The 21,573-nt window shown below is 31.0% G+C and overlaps 2 protein-coding genes across 2 annotated transcripts in view; both read left to right on the forward strand.

The window, feature by feature from the left end:
• Window positions 1–2,876, forward strand: part of LOC108723352 (uncharacterized) — a 17,508-nt gene extending 14,632 nt beyond the window's left edge. Inside the window, exons 7-11 of the mRNA XM_018449051.1 lie at window positions 282–588; window positions 998–1,128; window positions 1,205–1,410; window positions 2,237–2,422; window positions 2,543–2,876. Coding sequence (XP_018304553.1) covers window positions 282–588; window positions 998–1,128; window positions 1,205–1,410; window positions 2,237–2,422; window positions 2,543–2,816 — 1,104 coding nt within the window. The 3' untranslated portion in view covers window positions 2,817–2,876. The remainder of the gene's footprint in view (window positions 1–281; window positions 589–997; window positions 1,129–1,204; window positions 1,411–2,236; window positions 2,423–2,542) is intronic.
• A 5,328-nt stretch (window positions 2,877–8,204) lies between these two features.
• LOC108723353 (uncharacterized) overlaps window positions 8,205–21,573 on the forward strand; it is a 20,706-nt gene continuing 7,337 nt past the window's right edge. The window contains exons 1-8 of the mRNA XM_018449052.1: window positions 8,205–8,281; window positions 9,852–10,258; window positions 15,203–15,546; window positions 15,889–16,019; window positions 16,422–16,627; window positions 16,741–16,923; window positions 17,233–17,493; window positions 18,791–18,873. Of these exons, the coding sequence (XP_018304554.1) occupies window positions 15,348–15,546; window positions 15,889–16,019; window positions 16,422–16,627; window positions 16,741–16,923; window positions 17,233–17,493; window positions 18,791–18,873 (1,063 nt within the window). The 5' untranslated portion in view covers window positions 8,205–8,281; window positions 9,852–10,258; window positions 15,203–15,347. The remainder of the gene's footprint in view (window positions 8,282–9,851; window positions 10,259–15,202; window positions 15,547–15,888; window positions 16,020–16,421; window positions 16,628–16,740; window positions 16,924–17,232; window positions 17,494–18,790; window positions 18,874–21,573) is intronic.

Genomic DNA, 21,573 nt, shown 5'->3' on the forward strand with positions numbered 1-21,573 from the left:
GCTCTAAAAACATTCACAAACGATACGTACAATCTCATCTTTCGCCGCTTATTTAAATTTAACATCGATAATCTATAAAACGATTTCAATATAATATTTTAATAGACATTTAAATCAAATCCTACATTAATATATATTATTATTAAATCAATGTTTTAAACAATTAACGTTTTTCACATTGATATCCAGTGTAGGCTTATGTGCTCCTTATTAATTATTATTTTAATTGTTGATTTGAAAAAAAAAGATGACAATTATTTGTTATAGCTATTTCTTAACAGCGTGAAGCAGATTTTTTGGATTTTCGGTCGAGTAATTCGAAAACAAAGATGGCATCAAATATTGTAAGCCCAGATTCAAAAATACTTACGGAGAAAGATTTACAAAATGAGGAATTTTCTATTACTACAAAGATGATAGATGAAAATAACAAGAAAAACAGAAGCGAGAGCTGTATTAAAACTGAAGGCTGGTTCAAGACGGAGCCCAAATGGTTTAACATCATAACTATTTGTCTTCTCCACTTATGCTTCGTACATGCCTGTTTTACTTTTAACTTTTTCGAAAATCTGATGACGACTGCTTGGGGTAAGTATTCTTTGGAAAATTCTTTCATTAATTTGATTCCTTGATATCCTAAAAAAACTACATAATAAAAAAGTAAAATTTAGACCACCAACGAATTAAAATTGTAATGTATGTTTATAAAAAATGCCAGTTGTTTTTAACGATTTCTAACAGCTGCAAATTGAAAACCAATTGATTAGACTTACACGACTGAAGAGATCACGCAATAGAAGCTTAACAGTAGACCAGTAAATTGCTGTTAAAAATTTCTCATTTCTATTGTACAATATCGATTGTGTCATAAATTATCTTGAATTGTCAAATCAGTGCTACTTACACGGTGCTCTTAAGAAATACGGATTATTATTCACAATTTTAAAGCATTTCTAATGTTCTAAGCGTTTCTAAAGTTAACCTTTTTTGTTTCAAGTGTGTGGCATGATTACAATAGCAGGAAATGGCGTGACCGCCGGTGTTCATCGTTTATGGACTCATCGATCTTATAAAGCAAAATGGCAGCTTAGAATTATACTTGCCGTCTGCTATGCTTCGGCTGGCATGGTAGACGAACGTTTATAATTACCGTTTTATACATTACAAGATGAAAGAATTTTTCTTTACAATTGTATTCTTTTAGAATGACATTTTTGAATGGGTGCGAGATCATCGGGTGCACCACAAATATACAGATACGAATGCGGATCCGCATAACAGTAAACGAGGATTCTTTTTCTCTCATGTGGGTTGGTTGATGACGAAGAAACATCCAGATGTGATTCAAAAGGGTCGTCAAGTCGATATGAGCGATATATTGGCTGATCCTATTGCTGTATTTACTATCAAGTAAGTTTGTGCACAGAGTTATATAATTATATGAAATAGTTCCACATTGGAAAAGACAAAAGAAACTAGGAGGAAAGAAGAGTATTACGAAAATGTTTTTGCTATGTCCTCGCAAAATGTGTATTTGTAATTACGATATCTTTCTATAGACTTCTCAATTTCCCCGAACATAGGACATTTATGAAATTATATAACCAAATCTTGTATAAAATTTGTAACTTGCATTTATAAGGGTATATTTTCAAAAACACATGCAGAAACTGCATCTAATATCTTCTAAAATGTTAATAACTTTTGTGCAAGATTTCATGATATAATTTCATAAATGTTGTGCTATAGAAGTTTGATTCATTTTGAAAACATCCGGGAAAAAATGCGTGATCATATATAGTATAATCATATATGAAGACCTCCATACATAATCATGTATGGATTTTGATCTGACATGATCGTGCATCATCATATATGGTCGTACACAATCATGTACGAGCATACATAGCCATGTACGATTACGTACGATCATACATGGTCGTGTACAATCATATACAATCATACATGTTCATGCACGACCCTATACGATCATGTGTAATGCACGATCATGCGTCATGCACGATCATGTCAGGTCAAAATCCATGCATGATCATGTATGGAGTCTCTATACATAATCATATATGATCATGCATGAACATTTTTTCCCGGGTATACATTTAGTATTCCGATATTTTTTGCAGCCTCCTTTAGAAAGTCTTTTATATAAATTTTTTTACGTAAGATATAAAACTGTGATGAAAATTACATGTCGTAATTAATTAATGCTATTTTGCAGATATGCTCCGATATTAAAATTTATATTCGCTCTCCTGCTTCCAGTGATGTTGCCTGTGTATGCATGGAATGAGACTTGGTCTAGAGCTTTCGTGTCGCAGATTTTTATTCGTTATGTTTTGGTTTTAAATTTCACATGGAGTGTTAACAGTGTGGCTCATATCTGGGGCTCAAGGCCATATGATGCGTAAGCCTAATAATTAATATCAAAATTATTAACATATAATAAATTTGATCCAAAAAATCCAAAGCTTTTATCATTTTGTATCACCTAAGAATAATTTTGTTTTGTTTATTTTAACGACAGGCACATAAATCCAACGGAAAGCTTAATCGTCGATTATGTTACGTCCGGTGAAGGATCGCACAATTATCATCATGTTTTCCCGTGGGACTACAAGGCTTCCGAGTTTCACAATTCCGTAACCACAAATACCATTAAGTTCTTTGCGAAAATCGGCTGGGCGTACGATCTCAAAGAACCGTCGGAGAAGCTTGTAAAGATTGTTGCGATGAATAAAGGTGATGGAAGTCATCCTTTGTGGAAAGCTGTACCATATCCAGCCAGTAAAATTGATTAATAAAAGTAACAGAGGGTTGTCTCATGATAGAGAGTTTTTTGAATCAATTAACAATAAATGTACACGATCAAGATAATTTCTTTAAATTTATTTAAGATATAATTCATAAAAATTTGATTCAAATTTGAAATTAAGTTAAGTTAACATAATAATGTTGTTATAATATTGTAATATAGAGGGAGATCATCGATACCGCTTTGTTTTTAGACAATATTTCTTAAATAAGAGGTAAAAATATAACTTCAAAAACATAAATACAAACTAAAAAGTGTCTTCTATTAGATAGTATAAGCAGTTTTTGTAATACTGTTTGCAATTTTACAATAATTAAGTTTTTCGTAAGTTATGCAAAAATGAGCGTCTGACAAAATGGACTCCAAAACTGACACAGTAGGCAATAATGCTAATATTCCTAATCTATAAATAAAGATATATCCTATTTTGTAAAGAAAACTAATGCATGAAACTATAAACATTTAAAATGACATAATATTATCAATAATACAGTCACTATTATTTTAGTTACGCAATTTGCAAAAGAACACCATAAGAATTTTCTTCTCGGATTCATAGAATTTGTTTTTAGCTGATTTGGTATAGAAATAAGCCAAAAATATATGAATTGTGAGTTTGTACTTCTTTAATTAGCTAAACAGATCACGTTTTTATTAGTATTAATAAGGTGCAAAGATTAATTTTTAAGAAATAAAGGGATGTCTCTTTAGGAGACCTATGTCAGTATCGGTGACCTTCCTCTAATATAACAATAATGTTATATAATAATAATATTAACATAATAATATAAACTTGATTGTTTTTTAGGTTTTCCAGTAGCACATGTTGGTTTATGTACGTTTCCTAAACGCTTGTACATTAAATATGTTTAGGAAACATCTATAAATCATATATGAACCAAAATAGGTGCTACCTGGACTGTAATATTTCAGTAGAAGTAGATATTATATATATATGTATATATAAGAGGGCAAATCAATAAGTACAATAGTGTTTGAAGACAGGTGACGTTGCTGATGCAAGTTGGCATTACCATTGTGTACTACCATCTTTCAAATGACGCCATACAAAATTTCAGAGTGATTCATGCAATAGTCTTGATTTGACACCAATTCGTAGTGAGAGTGTTTGATATTTTCTGATACAATGGAAAAAGAATAATATCGATCCGTGATTCGCTTTTTATTTTTGGATGGAAAAACGTGCGAAGAAATAAAAATGAAGTTGGATGCCGTCTATGGGAACCCTTCACCATCTCTTCATCGACTGCATGGGGAAAAGCAAAACTATCACGGGGCAGTACTATGCTGACTTATTGGGCTGATTCGATGTTGAATTGAAGAAAAAACGCCCCCATTTGGCGAAAAAAAAGGTGTTGTTCCATCAGGACAATGCACCGGCTTACTCCTCCGCAGTCGCCACAGCCAAATTGGTCGAATTGCGGTACGAATTGCTGCTGCATCCACCGTACTCTCCGGATTTGGCCTCCTGCGACTTCTTCTTGTTTCCAAACTTGAAAAAATGACTCGGTGGAAAAAGATTCACGTCGAATGAGGAGGTCATTGTCGAAACAGAGGCCTATTTTGTTCGACAAATCGTATTTTTCGGAGGGGGGTTAAAAAAATGGCAAAAACGTTGGGAAAAGTGTATCCTCTTAAAAGGGGATTACGTTGAAAAATAAAAAAAAGTTTTGTGAAAATCTTGCGTCTTCATTACTAACATCTTGCAGCAATACAAGCATTGCATCTGTCAAACACGGCTCTTGTAGCAGCCAGGCCTTTAAAGCATTACCGTTGCAGAAACCGTATACAAAAACCATATCAGCATATTCACTATTAGAATACGTACGCGGCATATTGCAAAAGACAAAATTCATCTACTATTAAAGGCTTTCAAAGAGCGACTGACAAATTCATAACAGAAAGTGGAAAATGTAATCAAATATGTCGGTGCTAGATATGGCAAGAAATGTAAACATTTTTTTTCGATTTCTCTGAAACGGAGCAAAAACGAGCATATGTCTATAGGACTTTTTTTCTTAGTTTTTTACTCCTCTACACGCTCCCGAAGTTTTGCGATTTAATTTGGAAACACCCTGTATATACGAAATCCCAAAAGTGTTTGATCTCTACGTATGTTTTTGTCCTTGGGCATCTTATTGTGGAAAACAGATATTCAGTATTTAGGTGGACTTTTAGGAATACCCCACCAAGCGACACAACCCAACAGCTGTTCAGTCGGCAACAGTTTATGGTAGTGTCGACAACACGACATCGATTGTACGAAGGTGACGAAGTTGGACAATGCCGTGTTTAGTTGAAAACTTCTGAATCAGGTGAATGAGCAGGTGCGTTATCGTTTAGTCATTGTGAAATGCGACGCTCGGAGTTTTCGACACTCACACGATCATTGTCTGAGCAGTTGTTGGGTCGTGCCGCTTGGTGAAGGTATTTCTAAAAGTCCACTTTAAATACCTGTTTTCCATAATAGGATGCCCAAGGACCAAAATATACGCAGAGATCGGATACTTTTGGGATAGAACTCGTATATACAGGGTGTTTCCAAATTAAATGGCAAAACTTCGGGAGCGTGTAGAGGAGTAAAAAACTAAGAAAAAAAGTCCTATAGACATATGCTCCTTTTTGCTTTGTTTCGCAGGAAATCACGAAAAAAGAAAAAAATATATTTAATTTATTATTTTAATTATTTTATTTATAAACTTTTTAATGAAGATTTTGTTCGAAATGTGCACCTCTTGCAGCAATACAAGCATTGCATCTGTCAAACACGGCTCTTGTAGCAGCCACGCCTTTAAAGCATTACCGTTGCAGAAACCGTATACAAAAACCATATCAGCATATTCACTATTAGAATACGTACGCGGCATATTGCAAAAGACAAAATTCATCTACTGTTAAAGGCTTTCAAAGAGCGACTGACAAATTCATAACAGAAAGTGGAAAATGTAATCAAATATGTCGGTGCTAGATATGGCAAGAAATGTAAACATTTTTTTTCGATTTCTCTGAAACGGAGCAAAAACGAGCATATGTCTATAGGACTTTTTTTCTTAGTTTTTTACTCCTCTACACGCTCCCGAAGTTTTGCGATTTAATTTGGAAACACCCTGTATAGTATATAAAATGTATGTATAAAAATTTACAAAAATCCGCGATTAAGTTTATTAAAAACGTATTTATTACGAACATCTGTTTCATCGTCATCTTATCTAAATTGTGGAAAATCACAAACAGAGAAGAGTAAGGAGAGATGTCAAGTAGTAGCCAAGTAGCAATAAAATTAATAGAATTTTTATAAGTATTAACTTATTTTTTTATTTGTTAAAAATACATTTACGGAATACAACTTTATTACGTTTAATTGAATTTGGCGTGAAATACCTGGCGTCTAGGCGCAAAGAGAGTACTTTAAACTTCAGATAGATAGCAGGTCAAATCTCATTTCAAAATAAGAATTTAGAGATATAGAACCTCAAACTTTTTTTCGGAGTTAAATTGTTTTTGATGACTACGAACGCCGTTATAAAGTGCTTGCAAAGCATAAATCTTTTTATACTTCGTTATCTGAAAGAAAGATGTTATTTCCATACATACTGATTATTGCGAAGAATATTACTAAGGCCTCGGTAATCTAAAGGCTTAGGACGCTCACATGGAATGTTTAATTAGAGATCTCGGCCGAGGTAATATTTTTCGTAATATATTTACATTAGTAGTGAAAAGAATGGGCTATGAGCCAGTTATAACAAAGAATCTTTAATAAAACTTCTTACATACATGTATACATGCAAACGAACGTTTCGACCCCGATCGGGTCATTTTCAATGCAAAATAAACAAAATTATAAAGTTGTCAGAAGATTTAGCCAAATTATAACGTCCAGTATCGAAATCAGTTACATCAATGACATGCGGTCCATATTTAAAATTGGCGGAGATCTCATCTCACTCTTTTTTTACTATCATCCAATCTTACAAATAAATAATAAATTAACAATACGTTATAAATTAACTTAAATTACAAAACAAGTAAAAATATCTACCTTAAAATGTCTCAACGATGTCAGTTAGACGTAGAGAGGAAACGCACTTACAACGTTATATTATATAAAAAGTAAGCCATAATACACATGGGTCTTGGATTTGTATTATGGGTTACTTTTTATATAATATAACGTTGTTAAGTGCGTTTTCCTCTCTACGTCTAACTGACATCGTTGAGACATTTTAAGGTAGATATTTTTACTTGTTTTGTAATTTAAGTTAATTTATAACGTATTGTTAATTTATTATTTATTTGTAAGATTGGATGATAGTAAAAAAAGAGTGAGATGAGATCTCCGCCAATTTTAAATATGGACCGCATGTCATTGATGTAACTGATTTCGATACTGGACGTTATAATTTGGCTAAATCTTCTGACAACTTTATAATTTTGTTTATTTTGCATTGAAAATGACCCGATCGGGGTCGAAACGTTCGTTTGCATGTATACATGTATGTAAGAAGTTTTATTAAAGATTCTTTGTTATAACTGGCTCATAGCCCATTCTTTTCACTACTGATTTATTCTGATTGAGCCATATAGATAATTTATATTTACATTAACTTTATTTACAGATTTCCAATATAGTAAGATCTCTTTAACCGATGCTCATTAAGCATCAAAATTTAATTGCGATATCAGTAGTTTAGCTGCGTTTTTAAATCAGAAAAATTAATTCGGCGCGCAGTTCAAGTAACTATAAATATGGTATATATACATGTACATACATATAGTATACACAATTTCACATTGTATTATTTAAACATTAAAGATCCAGCTTCGTTATAGGTCTTTATTTCTTATTTCCTATTGGTTGTATTTTTACATATACGATCCAATAAAGATTTTTATTATTCATAAAACTTTTTTATTAGAAATATTTTTTTATATTATATTTTTCATTACTTCGGAAATATTCGCACAGACATAAACGTCGATTTTTTTTCAAGGAAGTTCCGGAATCAGCGTTATGACAAAACTCGAATGAAGAGTGTTCGTGTCTTTTCGATCAATTTTCCCGCGAAAGCGATCCCAGAATATCTCAGCGTGTAAGGGCAGAATATCTAAGCGTGGAACTCAGCATTTACGTCCGTCGGTTCTGCTGGTGGCGCATGCGAAATTGCGAAAGACCAATTATAGTAACATCGCGCATTAGCTATTTCTATCGCTCTCGCGAATTAGGACAATCCTCTCCCTTTGTCTGACTGCGCGACTGCGCGAGTGACCGAATATATGCTTTCGCGCACTTCCCTTAGGAGGAAGAGACCCGGCTTGGGGATATTTCGCTATAACGATGATCGATTTGCACTTGGAGTCCAAATCACGAGAGCGTAAGTTATTCTCAGCGAACACGGCGTTTGCAAGATTTTCATTGTCAACGTTTGTGTATGTATACGCGTGCTTTGCTCCATGACGAAGAAATGCAAAGTGGTCTCTCTTCGTGATCCGTGAAACAAACCACGACATCTTTGATTCGATGTGGACTCTCGATAATAAACTCTCCAATATCGACGTTACACCGAGGGTGAGTGACTCATGTATTCGCGAACGTAATTTGGTCGCTGCAGATCGAACTGTATTGTTTTTGCGTCAAGATTTCCGTCATACCTGAAGGCAACGCTGAATCTGGAGGAAGATCTTTGATCGCGATAACTCGCAGTATTAACGACCAAACCGAAGATTTCCGCTCGCATTCTGATTCGAAATCTCAGTTGCTCGGCCGTCTTGAAGTGTAATGCAGATTCCTGTACTGTTAAAAAAAAGGAAACTGTGAAAGTGATCTCTCAAGCCCGACTCTTATCGCTGCTTTGCCCTCTATTTCCCATTCTTTCTGTAAGAGCACATCAGTTTCCGCGGAACAACAGATTCGCAACAAAAGTGTTTCCACCCCTAAAATCGAATATAAACAGCTTAAAAAAATTGTAATTAGGTCCATCTGTTCTAAACTTATGCAAAGTTTCAGATTCTTTTTTATTTTACACTTGTCGACTTCTCTTGTGAGTAAACAGATCTGTATAATTTATAGTACTTATATTTCTCGCTGCATCACGACTGACACTCATAAATCATGATCTCATTGACCATACAAAGTAAAACAGCTTGTGAGATTTATCTTCACGATTTTCCAAATTGGTGCTTTTTAAGTAATTTTAGCGTTAACTTTTCTCCTCTTGCTAAAGTATCGCATAAGATGACATATCTAAATAGACTAGAAGACGAAGTTTTGCATTTTTATTTTTCAAAATTTAAGGTTCTCAGTGTATTACATTTTTAAAAATGATATTTACAAACGAGTAAGGAAATAATGAATAACGCACAAATTGACGCGAATCCATATAACGCACACACAAAGAATTCTTATTTTCTCATATCGATTAGCTTCTGGTTCATAAGCCTCTCGATGTCGCGGTCAGAGGTCAGAGGTACTACAGATGCGCGATTGCAGTAATCAGGACATATTTATATACAATACATTATTCTATTGCACTTTCTGAACTAGTACACACAGTGCCATAAGTTGAAGTGAAACGAATATCCGTTTGTTCCACTTCAACTTATTGCACCAGTTCAGAGTGCATCAATAAAACACAGACCTATAGATGCATTCGTGGTATTTCAAAGTACGACAAAAATAGCTTATTATCGCGGGAATAAGAATCAGCTAATTATATGTGTGATAATTTAGTTGCTACTAAATACCATACAACATAAGATCAAATAACGTAACAATTTGTTTAGATATGTATATTGCGAAATCTGGATTATTAAACGGAAGTAGTGTTAACCTTCCTGAAAATGGTATTTAATTGCTGGAATTTAATTGCTGAAAATGGTATTTAATTGCAAATTTGTTCGAGTAGTTTGGAGAAGAAAGAAGGAATAGGAAGAGCGAAGTGAGGAGGGTGAAGAGGGGTTGCGATTTTTGGGAATTGGAAAAATTACTAATTGCTTCCAGGAGGTTGGAAAAGTGTTACAAGATAAGAAGTGATTGAAAATATGAAGGAGAGATAATCAAGATATTGTGAATGACAGAGGATTATATGTCCTGAAGAGTCGTGCAGATTGGCGGAAGTGAATTTTGTGCGCTTAAATATTAAACATCGATAGCTGTGATAAGAGCAAAGGTAAAGGTTTTTGAGATGTTATGGGTAGACGGTAGGAACAAACAGGATGACACAAAAGTAGAAGAAGAACTTGGAAAAGAGTCAATGAAGTGTTTGTTGAGAAGATATGGATTGAGAAGATGGATTAAGAAGATAGGTAGGTACACCAAAGTAAAAATTTCCGAGGGAAAATCCGAGGGAAAGTCGAAGTCCTTGGGTGTACGACGGCAGAAGATGAGAAGATGACACCGAGAAGACGGTGAGACTCAGTGGAGAGGAATTTAATAGAAAGACCTATTTTCATGACGAATAGTGGCAGTTATGAAGCTGTCTGTAACGCAGCCGGTCATAAAGTCTTGAAACAAGCATGCTTGAATTTATCAAAAGCGCGAGACTCTTATGCTATAAACTTTTTAACTGCCGCATTTAGCAACGGTGTAAACAACCTGGTCACACGATCGAAGATATCGAAGTAAAATAATACGATGTAGAATGGGTAGAAAAAAAAGTGTCGCCAATTCACATGTGCCTAATGTTGATTTGTTACGATATTTATAGACTAATTTCAGGGGCAGGAATAGGATCACATCTTGTCATTATGGCTACGTTTACACCGTGCATTTAGGCCGCGGCCTATACAATAGATGTCCTTGTTTATCTTGTAGGTTAAACAAAGACACCTATCGTATAGGTCGCGGACTAAACGCATGGTGTAAACGTAGCCATTAATGTCATAATACAAGGCCTACTCGTTTTCCGATATTTGCTTTCCGATATTAGAAAAACAATAAACTGTGCTTGGCTGTTGCTGAAGTTCTATACATCCATTTAAGGGGATCCTAAAGACGATTAATTATATTTAAAATAGCACTTACAAATGATTTACGAGTCAGTGACACATCACTACATTAATATCTCATTCACGCATGCCACACGTACGCATAAATTTTCGTATAACAATTACATTTTAATTAGACGTCTAAGACCAGTATTCATAGTCGGTTCTTATTTCAATACCGTCTTAAGTAATATCTTAATACCAATGCGGTCCTCTGATTGGTTCGTAACATCTCAAGGCAGAACTTAAGACGGTCTTAGAACTGACTAATATAAGAACTGACTATGAATAGTGGCCTAAGTCTTTTAATAGACATTCAATTTTAAAAATTCCATACTGTTTCTTCATGCAAATTACTAGTTTGTGGACTACTATTTTGTAAGTACAGATTACACGGCTATTGTATGAAGCAAATGTTATGACAGCTCTGGAACGCCTTATTGGACTAATTGTAAGAAATGAAGATCTCAATTTCGAAATTTTTTGTCGTTCTCGGCATTGACTCCACCTCACAGACGTGTATTAATGCGTATAGTTTAATCCTGGAAAAGGATATTCAAACAAGTAAGAGAGGAAAAAAGTAATTGTTATACATTAAATGTCGATACGTGGTCAAAATTTAAAAATAATAATAAAGTCAAAAGGCATACACCACGAGCGCTCGATGTCGTCAGCGAGACCTCTTTCGAAATCAATACAATCACATTCAATTAATAAGTGAATAAATTAATATAAATATAGGTTTCGACCTACTAATTGGGTCATCATCAGTATATAGCTAGCGCAGATTAACATAAATTTAAAAATTAAGTTTCATCCTCTGTAATATCCGTGTGCGTCAAAATTTCAATTTTACACCATTCCGTTGTGTTTTTTTCCAATATAATTTTCATGTTCCACAATGATATACTAGTCCACAAAATTTCCAGATTCTATAATTCGTACTAGTTAGACTCAATTATTTTAAATTATCTTTTCTATCAATATAATACCTGTGTTCTTGTAGATTTGTGAATGTTTATTAGCAGCAGTGGATGACATATTATCGCAGAATTTCTTTGTGTATTACCGCTTCTCATCATGATATACTGCCTTAAATTAACTATTTTGTAAGGGAGAGGATAAAGTTGATGTTAAGGAGGGGGAAGGTATGTTCCGTAAAGGAAAGTAGATTTCTGGTAATTTTTCGATGTCGCTTTGTTTATTCATACTATTTATTTGTTTTTTAATATGAATCATTTCCGACGTCATCCTTTTTTGGAAATACGGTTCTATATCCAGTATTTGAATGTTCTCCCAATTTATTTTATGATTTTTATCAATTTGATGTTGAGATAATACTGTGAGTGCATCATTGGATCTTTTTATATTGGATTTGTGTTCTTTGATTCTTGTTTTAGCTTTTCTTTTAGTTTGTCCAACATAAGAGGCGTTGCAATCCTGGCAGCATATTTTATAAACAATATCGCATTGATCCATTCTATCCAGTTTATCTTTCCCTGATTTTATAAATCTATTTAGCGTATTTATCGGTTTGTATGAAATTTTAAAGTTATTTTTTGAAGCTATATTGCCAAATTTATCAGAATTTTTATTTATAAATGGAATTGTGAAATATTTTTTCTTATTGAGTTCATTCAATTCATTATTGTTGTTGAAATTATTTTTATGTACATCTTTTCTAATAGATAATTTTTTTATTCGATTATTAATTGTGGAAAATATTATGCCAACTTGCTATCATCAAATTTATAATTCATGTGAGAGCAATATTTCACGTATAATGAGGAAGCACTTTGTCTTTAGTTTGTTGACATCTACTGCAGCAACATGACAATATTTTCATTTGGCTATCTGAGTTGTTACTTACATAAATAAAAAATCTTGATAGAGTTGCTATTTTATAACAGAATTACAGAAAATATAAGTTAAATAGCCTAAGTCTTGATCATTTGTCATGATTAGAATATTATTAAAATTAAATTAATGGGTTAAAGTTTGCTTTACATTTTTGTTTATAGGTTAAATAAATAAAAGTTTTAAAAATGCTCTAGTTTCCTAAATCACATTACAATCTAATCTTCTAAATTACACGTTGCATAATATTTTTATATTTCTTACATTTTTATTCCGTTTACTATTATGTAAAAATGTACATTAGATAACCTACGAAGTGTTTATTTTGTTTCACATAGAAATTTTTTAAATTACTTCTTAAAATTATGTATTTCAGAAATTATATATATTCTTAAGTTTTTTTTTTTTTAAAAGCATAATAAAATACAATTTTTTTCCTTTTCTTATGTAAAATTTTTAAATTTTTTTTAAATCCTCATTTTAAACGTTATAATAACGCAAAAAAATTATAAAGAATTATATGAGAAAGGGAAAAGAGTGCAGTTTATTATGCTGTAAAAGACTTAAGAATATTCTTCATAATTTTTGAGTTATGAGATTTTAAGTGAAAAGTGGTGCAATTTCGACAACCTTATCCTATGTGTATATATATATATATATATATATGTATACATATATGGCAGTTCTGAATTTTACCTCATTTCTCAAGGAACTTTTTATATAAATATTAAACATATACATATGTTAATGATTATAATTACAAAAACTTTTTAACTAATTATAAATAATTATTTAAAATATAAGATGTTAATTTTATGATAATCCCTACCCAGACAACAAAAAGCGTCTAAAATCGGATCGTAAGTGTCATAAGATGTTTTTTACGTCTAAAAGACGACTAAAGACGTCTTATGTCACAATTTTAGACTTTGTGTTGTTTGGGTAAATAAATTGGAATTTAATACAAAATTAATATAATTAACTGTGCATGATTAATACATTCTTTGTCAAAAATTATATTATTTTAAAATTATATTATTGTAAAACTTATGTATTTATGAAAATAAAAACTTTTTATTAGATTATAATATAATCTTTCTAAATCGTTTATTATTGCCTATAATCTTTTTAATATGAATCATATATAGATCGATAAAGGAGCATAAAAGTCTCCGCAAGGTAATAATGCAAAATTGTAAGATTAAACGAACTTACCAAGTGAAGTTCGATCTGAATTATGCTTTGGGTCACGTCCGGATGGACAGTGCATAGTTAATCCATTCGGACGAGACTATGGCATAATTATGTATTAAATCATTTTACATGTGTACATTGATAGACATTTCGACCATGTATCTGGTCATCTTCATATATTAATTATTTATTAATATGTATAATAAATCCTCAGGTGCCTTGTCAGTAATTTCGAGTCTTAGTTTGGAAACGAATCACAGTTTTGATTGGGATGATGTAAGTATTTTGGATTTGGAATCTTTTTATTATAGATGATTGATTTCGGAAATGATTTTTATAAAAAGACAGAAAAACAGACTTAATAAGTAAAGCGACTGAGAAGCTGCCAGACATATATTTTCCCTTTTTTTGTCAACTTCTCTCTCTTTTACCAATCTCTTCCTTTCCACTCACCAGTTCCTTACTTTATTTGGATTACATTATGTTTATGTTTTCTCTACTTGTTACATTGCCGATAAATGTTTTCATGAGATCCTATCAACATTTTAATATACAAAACTTGGAATATATCCTTGGCGTTTCCATTGACTCACAAGTATTATTAAAATAATTTTGTTTAACAATCTTATTAATTATAAATTTTAGTTTACTTTTTATAGTGTTTTGTATTCATTTTAATGTTAAATTTTTTATCTCTTATTTTCATCTCTTATTTATCATATTTAAAGAACGACTAACATATAATATAGATTTATATATCGCGACAATGTTATAGAAACTAGGACTCCTGTAAAGATCTGAGATATCAGGGATGATTTCAAAAATTAAATAATGAATGTTTGCATTAAACGACGCAGTATTAAAGGGACAAAGAAAAATAAAACTTAAACTAATTATCGACAAAGAATCCTTTCTAGACAGACATACGATATAACAATTTGTATTAAATTTGTTAATTGTAGACGATTAGTAACAACGTAATATATATTATAAGTAGCGTTGAATATCTGTTTAATTTTGGTACTGAAAATGACCAAGTACGTGGTCGAAATATCTATCGATATATACATGTAAAGTGATTTAATATATAATTGCATTGTTACTTTGCGGAGGCTTTTATGCTCCTTTATCGATCTATTTTGACTTTGTTTCGGAAGCCGTTATTTGAAGATAAATCATATAATTTTGAATTTCAACGAAACAATGAAGCAGTATTATTTATTACGGATTCAAATTTTACTTCAACTTGTTAATTTATTTTATATTATTTTATATTATTTTCATGTTTTAAAATTATTGCTATGTATTTTCCAGATAATTGGCGACACTCTTTTTACCTACTCTAACAAAATATAGCGTTAATAGCGCGCTCCAGCGCTCGAGCACAGTCTGTAACTATCGATGTGACTTCAAGTACAATATAATTACACTTTATACGTAAACAGTTATTGCTATCATTATGCACGAAATAATACCAAACAATTCTCATGATGACACGTGTGATATTAAGTGCAAAGAAGAAATTATTACGAAAAGAGGAGCACAAAAAACGGATATCATATGGTTTACGGTCTTTTACTTATTGATGATGCACATCATTGGACTTTACGGTTTAATCACGTTCAACTACTTTGAAAATTTAAGGACGACTTTGTGGTGTAAGTTTATGTAAAAATTATTCAGAAATTTGAATTTTATATTGTAATTTTTTGTTGTAAACTAAATAGTTAATAAGAGTAGAGCAAGGCTCCTTTTGCAATAAATGTTTCTAAATAAAATACATTGAACATTTGAAGGTCATGCTTGTGCTTTGAAAAAGTAATCATGATTGTGTAATGTAATTTAAAACACGTCAAACAGATATATTTTCTGCCAAAAATCACATAATGTTAAAGTTAAGATTGGCAAAATAGCTATGCTCTTTATAATTATATCAGTTATAATTATTATAATTAATGTTATATTATTACATATGAACTGACATTTTTTTATATTTTCAGTACTAACCATATATAACTTAGGATGCATCGGTACGACTGCTGGTGCTCACAGATTTTGGTCTCATCGATCGTACAGCGCTAATCTACCGCTCAGACTCATTCTTTTCGTTTGTTACTGTACAAGTGGAGGGGTAATAATCAAAAGAGTTTATTTATTATGCAATACTGAAATACAATTTATTACGAAAATTTAATTCAATAACACCATTTTTAATTTGCATTTCAAATAAAAGTCAATTCAACTATTATACATACAAAGCGCATTTTTTATTCGAATATTGAATTAAAGATATTACATAACGGAAAATTACTGGAAAATTACCGGAAAATTACCGGAAAATTACCGGAAAATTACTGGAAAATTATCGGAAAATTACCGGAAAATTACCGAAAAATTCATGCAGTTTTAATTTAGGGATCTCTCTATTTATAAGATTGACTATTTTCTAAAGACACATCCCGGCTTTAGAATAGATCAGACGATTGGCTTCAATGAGAACAGGCCTTAATGCTACATTTCTTTATATATATAGGTCTCTATTTTTAGTTGGGTACGGATTCATCGTGTACATCACAAATACGTCGATACAGATTTAGATCCTCACAATAGCCGACGCGGCTTTTTCTTTTGCCACATAGGTTGGATTCTAAGAAGACTCAGACCTGAAATCGTTCAAAAATTACGCGAGACTGATATGCGGGACGTTTTGGCAGACCCAATCATCGCTTTCCATAAAAAGTTAATTGAATATTTACATATAATTCGCGTTACATATTCATTTATATTCTATCAGCGCGATTTTCCAGTAAATAACATAATAAGTATTAATGCAGTTAATTTTTTGTTAGCAGATATGTTACGTTGGTGAACTTGATATTCTCCTATGTTTTGCCCACGTTGATACCAGTTTACTTCTGGGATGAGACTTGGAACAGATCCTTCATTTCACAAGTAGCTCGAGTGTTACTGGTGTTACATGCAAGCTTTTCCATAAACAGTTTCGCTCACATGTGGGGTGCCAAGCCGTATAACAAGTGAGTTCTTTTAGATGGATTTACGGCAATATATTCAATATCACTGATGCATGTTTAGGGCACGAGAACGATTTTTCTGACAGATTATTAAGTGTGAAATCGATTATTGTATTCGCGAAGTTTTTTTAAACAAATGCTCAAAATTGTAAAATATTTTTCAATTGATCCAAGACACGATATTTAATAGATAAAATCTAACAGGAAAGAAATGTTATATATATATATAGACATATTTTATATATAATTATATATGAATAATTTTTTCCCGAGTATTCCCGTTTATTATCATAGTTTTGTCCTGATTTTTAGAAATATACGACCAACAGAGAATATGAGTGTAAGTGTAATTTGTAGTGGCGAAGGATTCCATAATTATCATCATACATTTCCTTGGGACTATCGTGCGTCCGAGTTCAATTGGTATATTTTCAATCACTCGTCGTTTTTCATCGACATGTTCGCGAAGATCGGATGGGCCTATAACCTCAAGAAACCGTCGCCCGAGCTTGTAAAACGAGTTGCTACCGATAAGGGCGATGGCTCCCGTGCCAATTGGGACGAAATTCCAATGTGCGATTGAAGTGCCAAAGATTAATCAGCGAACGCAAAAAAATGCAACACACACACATACAGGTAGAATAAATTTAATTCATTAAATTACAATCTTACTTCATTGTTAGCAAAAACTTGTTTTTACACTTTCACACTTGCGAGATTAGTAAAATATATTTAAAAACATATGAAGTATAAACTAGGAAAAACGATGTAATTTGCAAAACGTATAAATAATAAATTAAAATATTATATATGAAGAGAATATTAACAATCATAATGAGAAGCGTAAGCTTCTCGAAAAATCAGCTTCTTTTCGAAAAATTAATTAAAACGAATTAAAAACAACATTACTAAATTGAAGTTAAATTGAATTTTGGTAATAAGCTGTATTTTAACTTTTAACGAGATTTTAGGTAATAATTGATGTATCTGTTAAAGTTTTTAAATTGGAATTTAAAGTATTGTTACGAAAGTAAATATATAATATCGAAAATTCCTATAAGTCATAGCTGTTATATATTTTTAAAGATTTTATTGCAATCAAGATTATTACGTGTAAAACATTTTGCAAACAATTATAAGATTAATAAAATATCTAAAAAATTATATAAATATTTGCAATGTGTTAAATTAATTTAGTGTTCACGCTTGTTATAAGCGTCCTGCGACGACACCCAGCGGTGATAGTGACGTGGAATCGATTTTATCAATCCTAATACACATAAGTCGAATATGCGGCGCTCACCATTACTCCGATTTCCACCGGAATAAAATTGGAGCACGCGTTAATCTGCTACGGTATTTCGTGCATTTTTTCTCCGTGAACAGATAATTGTTGACGACGCAAAGACCATCGATTATATTTGACTTTTGGATTTTGATTATATTATATAATAAGTTTGCACGCCTTGTATCAATGTCAACGTAAGAGTAAACACTTTTTATTTCGATTGACTACATCCTATAAAACAGAAACAAAAGGAAGCGGCGCAGAATAGAAAAGCAAATTATTATAATTTGTATATTATATAATAGACAAATTAAAAAAATATATTTACGTATATGTTATACACAACAATAAGTTTCTAAATAACTTTGCTATTTTTTTTAAATATACTTGATAATTTAATGTATTACATCACTGCATAATAGCAACAATTCACATTTGTTAATTAACGTTCGCTGAAACTAAAAATTATTATGTAAATATATAAAAGTTATGGAAATATATAAATTATTATACATGCATACATAAAATTATATTGGTCTTTCTGTAATGGCATTTTTGAAGGACATATGCATTATATTACAGGGTGTTACAGATACATACTAGACAGTACGACGAGTTACGCGGCAAACTTTGCAGCGGCAGGCGCGGTTCAGTAGAAAATGACGGTGACTTTATATTATAAAGTTTATATTACAAAATGGCATTAATTTATTGGTCAATTCAAAGGAGCTTTGATTTAAAACGTAACTTAATTTATTAATTATAACAAAGTTTTATTATTTATATTATAAAGTTTATGTTATAAAGTCACCGTCATTACCTATACTGAAACGCGCCAGCCCCTGCAAAGTTTGCCGCAACCCGTAGTACTGCCTAGTATGTATCTGCAACACTTTGTACATATAAATGCGAAAAAATTATATTGTGATAAAAGCATCGTGAGTACCATAGTCGTTTTAGAAAAATTAATAATTTCAAAAATTGCCTTCTTTTACACATAAGAATATAACATATAAACACCGTGCAAAGAATCCTTAGTGACCACTTGATCATTGCATGTGTATATATATATATATAATATATATATATATAATACCGTATTTGAATCATTTTTATATTTTCCTGCTAAGGTATATTTATCCATGAATTTTTGTTTTTTTTTTATTAAAGTTTATTTTTTTAATAAATAAGAAAATAATAATTAAGAGAAGAGATTAATAATTAAGAGAATGCTGTTTTCAATTTTTATTACGCACTATTGTCCAGACATTATTTTTGTTTCAATTATTACAGTCAAGAAATAAATATTTTTGCTTTAGTAAATAATAAAAAAAAATTATATAACATTTTCTACATATACACTAACACTTTTAATTCTTTTTTGCAAATTTTTATGACAATTTTTATTATATATTTAAGGTTTAAAATTTTATATTCTAATTTTTTGAAAATCATCAATCTATCGCAATAAAAAAAAGCTTAAGTCTTCTTGAAACAATATTTATTTTTTGTGACAAAATTCTCAATAAAATATAATTTATAGTGTTACATACTGTATAATGCATTTAAAAAATATTTAAAAATCATATATATATGTACGTATAATATATAAAACTAAAATGTACAAATACATAAAAATATATGGTATATAAAATTATAAACAGTATACCATTTTTACGCGAATAGATAGAAGCAAATTATAAAAGTTGTCTTTGAATAAATTTACGTAAATGTTCGATAAAATTGCTATATGAGGGATACCTAACATATTATTCTCAAGGTACAAGTTTTATTATACAAGTTTTACAAAAATTCGTTATAATTGCTAATTATATAAATATATCATATAAATTAAGTAAAATTAAGCAAAGATTTTGATTGAAAATTGCGTTACATCTAATTGTGCGGTAGATCTTAATTTATTAATTGTATCTTTTGGTTTAAAAAGTTTATTTATACCTTATATAACATTCATAATAATCTAGATCAGAGACAAAAGAATATATAAAAGAAGTTCTGACAGTCGATACAGATTTGATGAGAATTAATGACAACGACGATATTAGTAAAAAATCCAAAATGATAAAACCAAGTGTTTTCAAAGTTAAAACTGACATAATATGATTTATTGCTCTCCAAGTCTTTCTATTGTACGCTATTGGCATTTATGATTTACTTTTAACTACGAGGAAATTTCATGATTACAATATGGAGTGAGGATTTTTACGCTTTTGTGTATAGGGAAATTTAAAGAAGAGATGTTCAAAATTTTTCGAAATTTTTCTCATTCAAATAAAATCAAATTTTCAATTTAATCCAAATCAGTTAAAATTAATGATTCTTTCCAATCACATCTTTTTTGTATTGCGAAAAATTAATGAAATTACTAAGTTTAAATTGCTAAAGGTAATTAATTTGATATTAAATTATTTTATCTATAATATAATCATTTTATTTTTCATATATAGGGGAGACTGGGGACAAAAGTAACATTTTAACTTTGAAGTGTTATAACAGTTAAAATATGATACTTACATTACAAAAATATGTATCTTTAAATATAGAATTTTAGATACAAAATTTTCTTTGGTTTAATTATTTTATGTAACTAGAAAAAAAGTTATGTTTGTTTAAAGACTATGAGGAATTTTGTTACAACTGTCCCAACCCCCAGGGACGATAATAACGATTATAACAGTAGAGGGAATAATTGTACCACATTTGCCAAAGGTACGTAACACAACAACATAAGTTATATTCTTTCTTGCAGCTGCACAAATGGATATCTCGTCCTTCATAACTTCTTTAAATGTCTTTGTTTGTATAAAGACACTTCTTTTATATAGTTTTTCTCTTATCTGTTTTGTGTTTTCTTGTTAATGAGATTCTATGAAGAAAAATACAAATAATGTTGTACAAAATAATACTAAAATAAAATCAAGTAAGTTTGGGGATAATTGTAATGTTATAACTGACCCCAGGCATTTTGATGTTACTATTGTCTCCTAATGATATTTTATGATTTATAGTAAATTTTTAAAATAAAAACCTAGATAAAAATCAACCCAAATGTACAAACCATCAACGCAGATAATCATTAAAACATATTATAATAATACACTATACTTTCATTAAAAAGAAAAAAAGATATTGTAGATTTTATGCATGTAATCAAACTTACTTGATGCATGAAAAAAGTAATTTTTGCTCCTACACTCGCGCACGTTCGGCGAGAATCAGCATGTAACGAACGATTCAATGTCGATCTGTCTACAGAATTTTACCATGCAGCCGCATACGTATATCCATTATAGTTTAAGAAATATTAACGATGTTACTATTGTCCCGTGTTACTTTTGTCCCTG

The sequence above is a fragment of the Mycetomoellerius zeteki genome, unplaced genomic scaffold (genome assembly GCF_001594055.1).
Source record: "Mycetomoellerius zeteki isolate Tzet28-1 unplaced genomic scaffold, Tzet1.0 scaffold232, whole genome shotgun sequence".
Classification (NCBI taxonomy): domain Eukaryota; kingdom Metazoa; phylum Arthropoda; class Insecta; order Hymenoptera; family Formicidae; genus Mycetomoellerius; species Mycetomoellerius zeteki.